This window comes from Carettochelys insculpta, chromosome 10 (genome assembly GCF_033958435.1).
Source record: "Carettochelys insculpta isolate YL-2023 chromosome 10, ASM3395843v1, whole genome shotgun sequence".
Classification (NCBI taxonomy): Eukaryota; Metazoa; Chordata; order Testudines; family Carettochelyidae; genus Carettochelys; species Carettochelys insculpta.
The window spans coordinates 1,734,972-1,749,445 of NC_134146.1; the positions used below are offsets into that span (position 1 = coordinate 1,734,972).

Consider the following 14,474-nt stretch of genomic DNA (forward strand, 5'->3'; position numbering starts at 1 on the left):
GCCCTGGAGGACGTGTAGACGTTATTCATCGAAATAGGCTACTTCGATGTAGGCTTCATGTGTAGACGTAGCCATTGTGCCCCGGGAAGTGAAAGGACAAGTCTTCAGAGTCTTCCGAAAAATGGATGCAGAACTGGAGCTCTGCTTGCACGCTGTTCCTCTCGTCTCTCCCAGCAGTGGGCATCACTGATAAAGCCCCTTCTGGGTGAGCATTGAGGGTAGGCAGGGGCTAATTATCTTCATGGTCTTGAAGGGGAGCTGGGCTTTGCTAAAAAGTTTCAGCTGCCTCCCTCAGTCATCTGCCAGTCTGATTTCAGGAGAGCGTATCGAACACTTTCCACGAGGCCAAATTCTTCGTGCAGGGCGTCTATCGCAGTAGCTCTAAGACTGGATTGCACTGTAAAAGTCTTCGGCGCTAGGGTGCACGTCTGGCCCGTTTGGGCCAGGCCAGTCTGGGATTTAAGGCCACTGTCCCGAGGGACTCTTAAAAAGCCAATTGTCCTGTGTTTTCAGCTCCAGCGCCCCCTTACCGGGCAGCAGCCACCAGTACAGCTGCAGCGACCTACCAGTGTGGCTGGCAGGAGACCGCCGGGCAGGCAGTGGCCAGGCTCAGCTGCTGACACAGGAAGCCTGTGGGAAGCGAGGCTGCCCCTGCGTGACAGAGGGTTGGGAGTGTGGGGTGCGCGTCACCCCTCCCCTCTGCACCCTCCAGCAGCATCTCTCCAAGGTGGGGCAGGGCGTAGCCCCCCTGAACAGCTAGGTCTGGTTAAGAGAACCTTTGCATTGCTGTCCAGCTTTGTATTTCCCTGTATCGGCCTCTTTCTTTTCACAGGAGCTTGGTAGCACTTTGCCTCCGGCTCCACGCTGTGCAGTTAGCAGAGCGGGGCCGGGTCTGCGTCCGCCTGTTTCCCCAACACAGCAAAGCAGCAGTCGCGTGCCCCTCGACAGAGTAACAGGGTGATTTGTTCGGGGATGAGCAGCCAACGGGAAGGCCTGGGGCCCCTTACAGACCAACAGATATTTTGGAGCATCAGCTTTCCTGAGACGAAGCGGGTCTTTGCCCAGGAAAGCTGATGCTCAAAATGTGTTAGTCTCTAAGGTGCTCCAGGCCCTCTCGCTGTTCTTGACGTTACAGACGAACCCGGCGCCCTCTCTGCTACGGTCCCGGGACAGACCCACGTCCTCGGAGCTGCAGCAGGGCCGGCCCAGCCCCCGTTCTGCAGCCCTGAGGACGAATCCCGCACACGGACTGAGGCGGGGGGCCGGGATGCTGAGCGTCCGGCCGGAGATCGTTAGGAACAGCAAGGAAAGGAAGGGGGCTTGTCATGCGCGAGAAAGGGACGAGCCCTGGGCTGCCCAGGGCCAGGGTGGAACTGAGCGGGGCGGGGCCAGAGACTAGACACAAGAAACTACAACTCCCATAAAGCCCTCCAGGACTGCAACTCCCGGCAGCGCTTGCGGCCGGCGGGGACTACGTGTCCCATGATGCCTCCGCCCGGCGCGGGGTAGTGACGTTGCCGGCTGCGCCGGAGGGCACGTGGCTGCGGCGCGGGGCTGGATGGCGGCGGAGGAGGGGGGCCGTGGGCTGCAGCCCGCTCCGGGCTCGGCCCTGCTCCCGGTGCTGCTGGCGCTGCTGGCCGTGGCCCTGAGCCTGCGTGAGTCCCCGCCCCGCCCCGCTCGGCGAGCCCCGGGGCTCCGGCCTGCCCGCCCCCCCCTCCTCCTCCGGTCACCCCCCTCCACTGCCCCGTCCCCCCCCCTCCGGTCACCGCCTCCACTGCCCCCCCTCCTCTGGTCACCCCCCTCCTCGTCTGGTCACCCCCCTCCACTGCCCCCCCTTCTGCCCTTCCCCCCCCTCCACTGCCCCCCCTTCTGCCCTGTCCCCCTCCCACTGCCCCCCTCCTCCTCCTCTGGTCACCCCCCTCCTCGTCTGGTCATCCCCCTCCACTGCCCCCCCTTCTGCCCTGTCCCCCTCCCACTGCCCCCCTCCTCCTCTGGTCACCCCCCTCCACTGCCCCCCCTTCTGCCCTGTCCCCCTCCCACTGCCCCCCCTTCTGCCCTGTCCCCCTCCCACTGCCCCCCTCCTCCTCCTCTGGTCACCCCCCTCCTCGTCTGGTCATCCCCCTCCACTGCCCCCCCTTCTGCCCTGTCCCCCTCCCACTGCCCCCCTCCTCCTCTGGTCACCCCCCTCCACTGCCCCCCCTTCTGCCCTGTCCCCCTCCCACTGCCCCCCCTCCTCTGGTCACCCCCCTCCTCGTCTGGTCACCCCCCTCCACTGCCCCCCCTTCTGCCCTTCCCCCCCCTCCACTGCCCCCCCTTCTGCCCTGTCCCGTCCCCCTCCCACTGCCCCCCTCCTCCTCCTCTGGTCACCCCCCTCCTCGTCTGGTCATCCCCCTCCACTGCCCCCCCTTCTGCCCTGTCCCCCTCCCACTGCCCCCCTCCTCCTCTGGTCACCCCCCTCCACTGCCCCCCCTTCTGCCCTGTCCCCCTCCCACTGCCCCCCCTCCTCTGGTCACTCCCCTCCACTGCCCCCCCCTTCTGCCCTTCCCCCCCCTCCACTGCCCCCCTCCTCCTCCTCTGGTCACCCCCCTCCACTGCCCCGTCCCCCCCCTCCGGTCACCGCCTCCACTGCCCCCCCCCTTCTGCCCTGTCCCCCTCCCACTGCCCCCCTCCTCCTCCTCTGGTCACCCCCCTCCACTGCCCCGTCCCCCCCCTCCGGTCACCGCCTCCACTGCCCCCCTTTCTGCCCTGTCCCCCTCCCACTGCCCCCCTCCTCCTCCTCTGGTCACCCCCCTCCACTGCCCCCCCCCTTCTCCTCCTCCTCCTCCTCCTCGTCTGGTCACCCCCTCCACTGCCCCCCGCTTCTGCCCTTCCCCCCCCCTCCACTGCCCCCACTTCTGCCCTGTCCCCCCCCCCCCAACTGCTGCCCCCTCCTCCTCCGGTCACCCCCCTCCACTGCCCCCCCTCCTGTCCTGTTCCCCCTCCTCCTCTGGTCACCCCCCTCCCCACTGCCCGCCCTGTTGCCCCTCCTCCTCCTCTCCTGGTCACCCCCCTCCACTGCCCCCCCCTTCTGCCCTGTCCCCCCTCCTCCTCCTCCGGTCACCCCCTTCTACTTCCTCCCCTTCTGTCCTGCCCCCCCATTGCCCCTACCTCCTCCTCGTCTTCTGGTCACCCCCCTCCCCACTGCCCCCCTTCCACCCTGTTCCCCCTCCTCCTTCTCTGGTCACCCCCCTCCCCACTGCTCCCCCCATCCTCCTCTGATCACTCTCCCATCCCCACTGCCCCCCTTCTGCCCTGTCCCCCCCCCGGTCACCCCCCCACTGTCCTCCTCCTTCTCTGGTCACCCCCCTCCCCACTGCCCCCCTTCTGCCCTGCCCCTCCACTCCTCCTCTGGTCACCCTCCCCTCACTGCCCCCCTCCTTCCCACTGCCCCCCTTCCAGCCAGTCCCCTTCAGGGGTGCTGGGGCTTGTGCAGGGCGGGGTGGGTTGGGGTGCAAGGGGATGTGCCATGCCATGCCATGCCATGCCAGGCGCAGGCTGTGACTGCAGTCAGGTGGCCCAGCGGGGTGCTAAGGCTGCCTGTCTGCCTCTGCTCCCACGTTGCTCTGGGCGGCCAGCAGTTGAGATCAGTACTGTCCACCCCCCCCCGCCCAGCTCCATTCTCACAGCCCGCAGCAGCGGCGGCCTGAGGGCCTCTTCCCTCCCGCAGCGCTTGGCGCTCAGTTCCTGCGCCTTGCCCTGCGCGCTGATTGCCTAACCACAGCTGGAGCCCTGCTTTCTGGTGCAGCACGAGCAGGGGCTGACGTGCCAGTTGATGTGGCCGTGGCGGTCTGGGCATGCGGCAGGATGAGGAGTGGGGTCGCAGCCGGTTTTGATCAAAGCCAGCGTCTGGCAGACCTTAGCGGTCAGCCCAAGTGTCCTTGGCCTGGCAATTGAGCGCCCCTCGCAGCGTGCTCTCTGGTGGGTAGCTGCTTCTCATACACAATGGAAACTAAAGCGCGGCGGACTCGCGCGTGCCTGGAGAATCGCTCTGCGCACGTTTCCTCGAGAGAGCCGGGAGCGCTTGGTGGTTTATCTCCTTGCCAGGGACGCGTCTTCAGAACGACCTGACTTGGTGACTTGCTGCCAGCTTCAGTCGTAACTAGGGACCCCAGAAACCCACTTGCCATGGAAAGTGCAGAATTTGCATCTTTTCAGAGCCCCTCTGTGTGTTCCATTTTGTGAAGAAATAAAACGATACCCTGGGGGCGTTACGGGCTAACCAGTAAGACCCTGCTAAACGGGTGAGGCCTCTGGTTCTGATTAACCCCTAGGGGCTGGAGCAGCCTCTGGACCAGCACGGATAGGAGGTTGCTCGAGCCCTCTGCAGGTAGGGGCACTCCATCCCGGGACCCCAGTGCACCCTTGCTGGGGGTGCCCGACATGTTTCAGGCAGAGGCGTGGGGGGCAGCCTCCCCCCAGCCCCTTTAATTGGTTAACTGTTTAACCTAGTGGTGTCCAAAAGGAAGACCCTCGATCACCACATGCCCTGCGCCCAACCCCGCCCTACCCTTTCCGCCCCTGCAGCCAGGCACCTTACCCTGAACTTGGCTGGGTGCCACAGCTTGCCGCTTTCCCTCTCCCCACAGTGGTGTGGAAGTTCACCCGGGGCAGGAAGAGCAGCCGGAGGGCGGTGCTTCTGGTGGGCCTTTGCGACGCGGGGAAAACGCTGCTGTTTGTGCGAGTAAGTAAGGCCTGGTGGGGCTTGTCACACTGCTGCCCTTGAGCTGAGTGACTCGCGCTCTTGTTTTCAAACCTTCCCTGGGTTCTGCGGCGGCGAACACGCCTTTCGTTTTCAGAGGGGTACCCGTCTTAGTTTGTAGCTGCAGAACCAGCCAGAGGCATCTGACGAAGCGGGTCTTGGCCCACGAAAGCTGATGCTCCAAAAAATCTGTTAGTCTATCGGGCGCCCCAGGGCTTTGCGCTGTTTTTACTCTTTGCGTTCAAACTTGCAGGACTAGTCGATTCCGCGTGGCAGCGCCGGGGGTGTTAACAGCTTGCCATTAATAGCTTCAGCGTGCTGTCCCGTTGACTTTAATGCTGCCGCTGAGGGCAAGCCGCTCGTTAAGGACAGTTTTTTAGGAGGCAGGCCCCCGCTACAGGTCGGTTTGGAAGGCTGTAGCTGGCACAGGTGGTCCTGGGGCATGGTGTCCGTAGCTGCAGCCCAGCAACCTGGCTGGTGCAGGGGAGATGGAGGGCTGTGAAAGGGGGTCGGGCAGAGGAGCTGCAGTCTGGGTGTCAGAGCTTCATGGTGCCTCTCCTTGTGCTCCCCGGCCTGCACCCAGAGGAGAAAGCACTGGGTTGGGCTGAGCCCCAGCCCCTGGAGGGTTGAGGTGCTGTGCAGCTCTGTGGACTCCCACCACCCCATCTCTCTGGAGGACACCCCAGCAAGTGGGCAGGGACGTTCCCCTGCTGCAGCTTTGCAAACCTGCAGGTGGTGACTGGATAACGGCAACTGAGGATTAACGAGCAGAATCTTCTCCCCTTTGTTTTGTTCCTCTTGCTTGCAGAACCCCAAAACTTTGTCTCTAATGGTCACCTTCATTCAGCTGGAAAGAGGTGAGGGTGACTTCCCTTCAGCTGCCTAAATGCCTCTTCAAAGCCTCGGAGGGGTAGCCGTGTGAGTCTGGATCTGTAACAGCAACGAAGGGTCCTGTGGCACCTTATAGACTAACAGAAAAGTTTAGAGCATGAGCTTTCGTGAGCACAGACTCACTTCTTCAGATGCTGGTCTTGGAAATCTGCAGGGCCAGGTATAAATAAGCCAGAGCAAGGGTGGGGATAACAAGGTTAGCTCAGTCAGCAAGGGTGAAGCTTGCTACCAGCAGTTGATCTGGAGGTGTGAACACCAAGGGAGGGGAAGCTGCTTCTGTATTTAGCCAGCCATTCGCAGTCCTTGTTTAAGCCTGAGCTGAGGGCGTCGAATTTGCAGATGAATTGTAGCTCAGAAATTTCTCTTTGGAGTCTGGTCCTGAAATTTCTTTGCTGTAGGACGGCTACTTTTAAGTCTGCTACTGTGCGGCCTGGGAGATTGAAGTGCTCTCCTACGGGTTTTTGTACATTGCCATTTCTGATATCTGATTTGTGTGCATTTATTCCGTTACGTAGCGACTGTCCATTTTGTCCGATGTATATGGCAGAGGGGCATTGCTGGCACGTGATGGCATAAATTATATTGGTAGATGTGCAGCTGAATGAACCCACGATGGTGTGGCTGATCTGGTTGGGTCCTGTAATGGTGTTGCTGGTGTAGATATGTGGGCAGAGCTGGCAACGAGGTTTGTTGCATGGATGGGTCCCTGAGTTAGTGACTGTGGTCCGGTGTGTAGTTGCTGGTTAGGATTTGCTTCAGGTTGGCAGGTTGTCTGTGGGCAAGGACTGGTCTGCCTCCCGAGGCCTGTGAAAGTGGGGGATCGTTGTCCAGGATGGGTTGTAAATCCCTGATGATGCGCTGTGGAGGTTTTAGCTGAGGACTGTAGGTGATGGCTAGTGGTGTTCTGTTGGTTTCTCTCTTGGGCTTGTCCTGTAGTAGTCCTGCTCTTACTACAGGACAAGCCCAAGAGAAACCAACAGAACACCACTAGCATCACCTACAGTCCTCAGCTAAAACCTCCACAGCGCATCATCAGGGATTTACAACCCATCCTGGACAACGATCCCCCACTTTCACAGGCCTCGGGAGGCAGACCAGTCCTTGCCCACAGACAACCTGCCAACCTGAAGCAAATCCTAAGCAGCAACTACACACCGGACCACAGTCACTCTAACTCAGGGACCCATCCATGCAACAAACCTCGTTGCCAGCTCTGCCCACATATCTACACCAGCAACACAATTACAGGACCCAACCAGATCAGCCACACCATCGTGGGTTCATTCAGCTGCACATCTCCCAATATAATTTATGCCATCACGTGCCAGCAATGCCCCTCTGCCATATACATCGGACAAACTGGACAGTCTCTACGCAACGGAATAAACGCACACAAATCAGATATCAGAAATGGCAATGTACAAAAACCCGTAGGAGAGCACTTCAATCTCCCAGGCCGCACAGTAGCAGACTTAAAAGTAGCCATCCTACAGCAAAGAAATTTCAGGACCAGACTCCAAGGAGAAATTTCTGAGCTACAATTCATCTGCAAATTCGACGCCCTCAGCTCAGGCTTAAACAAAGACTGCGAATGGCTGGCTAAATGCAGAAGCAGCTTCCCCTCCCCTGGTGTTCACACCTCCAGATCAACTGCTGGTAGTAAGCCTCACCCTTGCTGACTGAGCTAACCTTGTTATCCCCACCCTTGCTCTGGCTTATTTATACCTGGCCCTGCAGATTTCCAAGACCAGCATCTGAAGAAGTGAGTCTGCTCACGAAAGCTCATGCTCTAAACTTTTCTGTTAGTCTATAAGGTGCCACAGGACCCTTCGTTGCTGTTTTCAAAGCCTGTCTTTAAATCGGGCGCGTTCCCCCTCTGACTGCGAAGTGGCCAAATTGTCAGGCTTTTAGCGTTCTTTGTTTTTAAAGCCCCCGAGCTGAGTTCCTCTCTTTCTGTATTCCCATTCCCCCAGGCCTTCCGAAAGCAGGCTGATGTCCGACCGGGTTGTTGAATAAGTCAGACTTATTCCTAGCTCTAGACTCTGTTTGCCTGTGCAATCTTCAGTGTCCCTCTTCTGTCTCCAGTAAGGCCATGGGGATATATAGCAAAGACGTTCTGGAGAGGAGGCTCCATTCTGGCCTGGGATTGAACATCAGTGACATCTCTGAATTAGGCTTTGGGTTCCAGCCCTTCCTTTGGGAGGGTTTGGACGGGTGCCAGAGGGATGGAGCTGGACAGTGTTAATTGGACGTTTCCAGTCATTCCAGGGACCATTCATCACTTGTAACATTTCCTCAGCCAGGCAGTTCCATCGTTTCACTGAGTAGAGAAGAAAAAAAACGTTTCCCCCGAAGCTTGGGAATAGGATTGATTGTTCTTTGTTTTATTTTTGTAGCTGTTAACGGGCAATTTCCGAAACACCCAGACATCCATCACTGACAGCTCGGCTGTTTACCGAGTCAGCAACGAGAAGGTACGCAGGCACGTTTTGCATAAAACTCTCCGGGACTGACCTCCTTGGCTGGGCGTCCCTGGCTGCAGCATTCACAGCTGACTGCCACAGTCTGCAGGCAGAGGCACCGGTCCCTGCGTCGTTAGGCTGAAGCTGTCAGTCTGATTTGGTCTCTTCCCCTCCCCGCTTTGCCAACACTCTTAACGGTTTGTGTCAAATGTCCTTCAGCCTTAGCCTGGGACAGGCTCTTTCTGGCGAGGCTGGGGCCAGTCTGAGGCAGCGGGGAGCACCGGCTGGAAGGGGACGTCTCCAGGCTCTCTTAGGCAGTGTGACTCACCGGGCACTTCACTGCCACCCACACAGGGTGGTGCAGAAGGTGCATGAGGCACGGAACTTCAGTGCCGAGTGGAGGCAGCCTTTTGCCAGCCGGCGCGGTAGCGTTACTGGCTACTGCGGGATGACTCGCTGGTGCCGAATGCTTTCGTCCTCTAGCTCCACAGCATCACACGGCCATCAAACGCTCCCTGGGTGCGGCTGCTCTTAGCTGCAGCCCTGGGGCTGGAACAATGTTCAGAGTGGGGGTGCTGGGAGCCGCAGAACCCAGCGGGCACGCCTGTCTAGAATGGAAACCACTCCAAGCCCGGCAGTGGTGCGACGCACGCGCTCGTTCCCACCCCGCGGCCGTGGCCGTGCGAAGAGCAGCCGTGCTTGTGAGCATGTGACGTGTGTGGGGTAAAGGTCAGCTGGTCACATCTGCGGTGGTGGTGCTGTGAGGGCTCTGCCAGTCCTGCCTAACAGCGCCCCGCCTGTCGTCAGCAGCGAAGTGGGAGAGCCGGGCGTGGCCGGTGCTGGTGAAATGGTGGGCGTCGGGGGCCTGGGCGGCAGGTTTGTTTGCGCCGGAGGCCTGGCTGGCGGCCGAGCACGAGCTGTGCCGGGTCATCGTCTCACACTCACATCGCCCAGGCCAGCACGGTGGTGCCTGTTTGTGGAGTGGGTATTGATGGCGCCGGTGTTGCTGCTGGTTGCTTTCCAGGGCTCCACTGTGACGCTGGTTGACCTCCCAGGGCACGAGAGCCTGCGGCTTCAGCTCTTGGAGAGGTTCAAAGCTGCAGCTCGGTAAGTGGCCGCGGGTCAGAGCTGGACCCCTCCTGGGCAGGGCAAGAGGCCCTGTTCCGAGCGGAAGGCTGAGCTGTGGGGCGAGGAGGGGAAGAGGGGAGCCCCGATCAGGCTGTTCTCTTGTGCCCTGCAGCATCAGGCCAAAAAGCTCCGTGCAGCCGCCTTTGTTTCCTCCCTTCGCGGTGCCCCGGGCTGCTTTGGAGTTAGTCGCAGGGAGGCAGCCGTGTTAGTCTTGCCTTCGCAAAACAAAACAGCTCTCCTGTGCCGCTTGGAAGCCGAACGGTAGTTTATTGGGTGGGGAGCTTTTTTCATCTGCAGAGGTGCGTCTGCCCCGCGAAAGCTGCTCACCTAACGAATGACTCTGTTAGTTCCCGGGCTGCTGGTGTGTTTGGTTTGGTTCTGGTTTGCAGGTTTCTTTCATTGGATCATTCGAGTCCCGCAAACGGGAACGGAGCCGGCTGAGGTGCTGTGTTCCAGCTGAGAGGATTTTTTTCCCCAACTCCTCCAGAATTGCCAGAGACGAGGAAAAGCCTGTTGCTGGCCCTGCTCTGGTCAGGGCTGGGGTGAACTGGCAGAGCCTGTGCTGGCCCCTCCACAATGAAGTGTGACAACCGAGTGGGGGAAATCCCCTCCGGAGACGAGGCGCTGGGGCGTGGGCTGAGCGTTCTGTTCTTGTCTGCTCCCTGTTGCACAGAGCGATCGTGTTTGTGGTGGACAGCGTGGCGTTCCAGCGGGAGGTGAAGGATGTGGCCGAGTTCCTCTACCAGGTTTTGACTGACAGCACGGTGGTGAAAAACGCCCCGTCGCTGCTGATAGCCTGCAACAAGCAAGGTACTGTGGATTGACAGGGAAAGCTCAGCCCAAGGGCTTGGGAGGTGGATGGTCGCAAGGCCAAAACCCTGTGGGGTAGTTCCCAGAGTTTGGGGGATTCTGGCACCTCTTTCCTTGGCCAGCATGGGCCTTGGGGGGCCGAAAATTGGTTTGGAGACCCGTCAGAGGGTGACCAGCTCTTTAAGTGGACCGGTCTGCTGCCCCTGCCACTCGGGAGACGGTGACAAAGGGCTGGCAGGCGCTGCGGGAGGGAGGAAGGCCCTGGGGGAGCCGGAGAACAGCCTGTCAGGGTGGAGGGCTGGGCCAAGCGTGGGGCGGGACGAAGGTGCGTAAGTTCGAGTTCTCTGCGCCCTTGTGCAGAACTTAATAAGCTGGTGGAGGAGGGAAACGTTCTGGATATCTGGCTTGTGTAGATGTTTTTAAGGGGCCTTGAGCGAAGGGGGAGCTGAGGCCGGCCTCAGCAGGCGTGAGAGGGCAGCTCACCCTTTGACAGGGCCACGTCCAGAGCCACTCCCGCGCCAGCCTGCGGGGGACCTAGCGTGGAACGTCGGGCTGCTTAAGGCCTCCCGTGTGTCTGACCACACCTGTTAACGCCCCGCGTGCGCTGCGTTCCGCAGCGTTGCCTCCGAAGCCGAAGGCAGTTTGCTCATCAGCGGTCGCTACGCTGCAGAATCGTGTCTCCGGCGGCTCGTGCAAAGCTCAGGCAGCGGGACGTCCCTGGGATTTAACACCTGACTCGCGCCAGGGACTCGGCCCTGGCGCTCCGTGTCACGTGGAATTCAAGCACATGCTTCCGTTTGTTCACCTACCGGTGGCGATTCTCTCGGCGGGTGGGCTGCCCTGGGCTGGCCGTAACTCCAGCCTGTCCTAGCTCCCTTGTGGGCTCTGGGGGAACAGCCGCGGCCCCTCGCGGAGCTGCTGTCCCACGATGCCGTTCCGGGTGTAACGTTTTCAACCTCCCTGTCCCCTCTAGATATCCCGATGGCAAAATCGGCCAAGCTGATACAGCAGCAGCTGGAGAGAGAGCTGTAAGTGCGGGCTGGGTGCATCCCTCGGTGAGCGCCTCCCCTGTCCCCGCCCGCTGCCTGCAGCCATTGGGCAGTGAGGAAAGGAGCAGGCAGGAGCTCATAGCTCACAGCAGCTCTGGCCAGTGGGGGTCTCCTGGGGGGTGATGCCCCCATCCGGAGCAGGCGCCCACAGGCTGGGAGCACTGGCCCATGCGACCATGGCAGGAGCAGTGCTGGGGCCCTGCTGGCTCCCGGCAGACCGGGGCGATGCAGCTGCCGCTGGTTCTAACTCGGCTCTGTGCCCTCCGCGTGCACCGACTAGGGCGTGGGGGAACAGGGGGAGGGCAGCGCTCGTGGCAGGGAGGCACCGGCCGATGAGGGTTTCATCTGCCGTGCAGTCGCCAGCTTGCCTCCCTTCCTGGGGCTGGCCGCAGGGCCCCGGCTGCAGCACGCCGGGAAGTCGGAGCCCAGCCGAGGTGCTCAGTCCCGCTGCTTGCAGCTGTAGCCTGGCAGCGCGCCGGGGGACGTGCTGGCCCTGCTGCAGCCCAAGCGTCCCCGGGGAGGGAGAGTATATCAGTGAGTGCCCGCGTGGAGAGACAATGGCCAGCAGGTGGTGGCAGTGTTATTTAAATGGGCCCCTCCCTCCCGTAAGCAGAGTTCGGCGCTCGGTGGGGAGCCGGTTGGTGGCTGTTGTGCCAGGTGCTCTGCCCTGCTCTGGGGTCCCTGCCCGTCTCCCTCTGTCCATCTTTCCTTTAGAGAGGAAGGAATTGAACCTAGCCCGGCTGCAGAACTCACCCCCCTCCCTCATCTGCGTGAGAGCAGACCTCGGCGGGGCTGACTCTGCTGGTCTGCATGGAGTGAGGGCTGCAGGCGCTCCCCTTGGTCAGCTGCTTGGTTAGCGTCAGGCTCTGCTCTCCGGGGGGTGATAAGGAGTGAGATCTGAGTTACTGGGGAGGGTAGCAGGGCCTGAGATCGGGGCCTTCCAGGAGGAGATGCCTGAGAAGGAGTGGCCGCTTTATGGAGTCGGCGCAGAGTCTGGATGGAAACGTGCTGCCCTGGCAGCCTGCAGGCCGGCCTGCCTGGGGCTGGAAGCGCTGAGCTGTCAGCCGGGGCAGAGCATTTGCTAGGCAGGGCTGCAGCAGCCAAGGGCAATTAATTAACCTCCCTACCCATCCCTGCCACTGGCGCAGGGTGCAGGGAGGGCAGGCGCTTCACATTCAGCTTCCTCCTCAATGGCACACGTGCCCGTGAAGGTTGCCAGAGTCTGGCTGTGGGAAATGCTGCCTCTGCTTGTTATCCTAAGGGGCCAGGCTTTCTCCTCGCCTGCCGGGGCAGGACCCCTTGTCGGAGCAAGGCCAGGAGGGCACAACAAGGCCCACTCTGCTCGTCAGGGAAGAGGCGGAGGGATGTTAGGCAGCAGAGCTCTGTAAACAAAGCGCCCACCTTCTCCCCGGCTCCCCTGAGGGGGTGTTCACCAGGGCCTGCTTCCCCAGAGATCCCAGTTCCTGTCTGTCCCTGGGCGTGGCAGATGTGTGAGGGAATCCACCCTCTTCTCCCCCAGCTGCTTGTTCCTTACACACGTACATGCACGCATACGTATGGGCGTTACGTGAGGGTTTCCTTGGTCATCGTGCTGGCTGGTGGCTACCCTGGCTGCAGCGCAGCACGAGGACGGTTGTTGGCACTGGGGTTACTGTCCTGTTCACAGCCCTGCGGCGTGCCCAAGGCCAGGCCTAGCCCGCGTTGGTAACGGTCACTCCTGTCTCTCCTGCCCTCAGCAACACGCTGCGCGTGACCCGCTTGGCAGCACCCAGCACCTTGGACGGCTCCGCGGGCAGCGGGACGGCTCCGCTGGGGAAGAAGGGCAAGGAGTTCGACTTCTCGCAGCTGCCCATGAGCGTGGAGCTGGTGGAGTGCAGCGCCCGGGGCGGCAAGGCGGAGGACGGCAGCGCTGACCTGGAGGGCGTGCAGAGCTGGCTGGCCAGGATTGCCTGAGGGCAGGGCAGGGCAGGGGTAGAGGCAGCAAAGGGGCCAGTGACCAATAAGGACACATCGCATCTGATAAGGAAGTGCCAGTGAGAAGGGGCGGGGCCTGGGGGCAGTGCAGGAGACACGCTGTTACCTGTGTGGGGCTTTAACCGGCCAGCGCACGTGTTCACTGCTGTGACTTCAGCCACCCGCTGCCTTTTCTGGTCCTGGCCTGCTATGCAGGGAGCTTGCCGTGGGGTTTGGTTGGGTAACGGGCGGGTTCCAGCCAGGTGGGAGAGCAGTGTCTGGGTCGCAGGGGTTGTTTCAAGGATGGACTGTGCAGCTGCTCCTGCTTTGCCATCGGCGTGCTACAGAACGGCCTCTGCTTTCCCAGGCTCCTGCTTCCCCACCCGTCCTGGCAAAATGAGCAGAGCCAGCGTTTCACACATGCTCGGTGCTAGCCAAAGCGCCCCCTGAGAGAGGCCTGGCTGGCAGCTGCACGTTGCAGGAGCTGAGCCCTTCTCGAGATCTGGCCCCTTCTGGCGGGTGCCTGGAAGCTGTGTATGTGCTGGCCTTGGCGAGGGGGAGCTGGGGCTGGCGCTCAGCAGCTTTCCTGAGCTGGGCGCTGACTGCGAAACGCCCGGGACCAGGTGAGCCCCGTCTGACCAGCCCCATTGCCTGCAGCAGCCGTTGGGGTGTACCGTGGCGATGGGGGGGGCATGCTGAGCTGCTCCTCCCTGGCTGCCCTCCCAGCTCAAACTCCTCCCCCTGCCCAGGGCTCCCTCTTCCAGTGGGAGCGCAAAGCCCTTCCCCAGGCGCCCCGAGAGCAGCTCGGCTCGCAAGCCCCCGAGCTCCTGGCCTCATGCCTCCCTTCCAAAGCAGGTTACCGCTCTGTTCGACACCAGGGTACCAGGAGCTCCCCTCTGCAGGAGGCAGCTCCGCCCAGGTTTGCTTTCGGGTTGTCCTCGGGAAAGGTGGTCACCCCAATAAAGCACTTGGCTAAAGGTCGTCCGTCCTTCTTCAGAGCTGGACGCAGCCGCCTGCTGCTGGCCTTGCCACAGGCGTGTGTGGCTGCCCAGGGCGTCTGCCTGGCATTAGTGGGGGGCTCTGGCGCCCTCCCAGCAGCTTGCACAGGGCGTGGTCTGGCTCAGCAGTGTGAAACCAGGGCAAACCCGGCGTCCCTTGATGGAGCCTCGTGCAGTGAGAAACGGGCTTTGGCTACATCACTGCGGGAGGCTTCCAGCCCGTTCACTGCCTGGCCAGGTGGGGTGGGTGCCGGATGCCGTTTGGTCTTATGTGGTTGAACAGCCGTGTAAGTGGAACCTGGCCAGCCCCTGAGGCCTGGGGCTGTAACACCCCCTCCCCCCTGGGACTGCCCCACTCAGCCTGCGGAGAGACGCCAGCCCCGGCTCCTGTGGGCATGGGCAGGCTGCTGAGCCAGGAGCCCTCCGTGGGCCCTGCACTGCTGCC

At 61.4% G+C, this 14,474-nt stretch overlaps 1 protein-coding gene across 1 annotated transcript; it reads left to right on the plus strand.

The window, feature by feature from the left end:
* The first annotated feature begins 1,532 nt into the window (after positions 1–1,532).
* SRPRB (SRP receptor subunit beta) lies at positions 1,533–14,008 on the plus strand. The gene is made up of 7 exons (XM_075003759.1): positions 1,533–1,655; positions 4,626–4,720; positions 8,026–8,103; positions 9,116–9,198; positions 9,893–10,029; positions 11,003–11,057; positions 12,815–14,008. Exons 1-7 carry the CDS (start codon positions 1,559–1,561, stop codon positions 13,029–13,031), a joined length of 762 nt encoding a protein of 253 aa, XP_074859860.1. The 5' UTR covers positions 1,533–1,558; the 3' UTR covers positions 13,032–14,008.
* Positions 14,009–14,474: the final 466 nt, after the last annotated feature.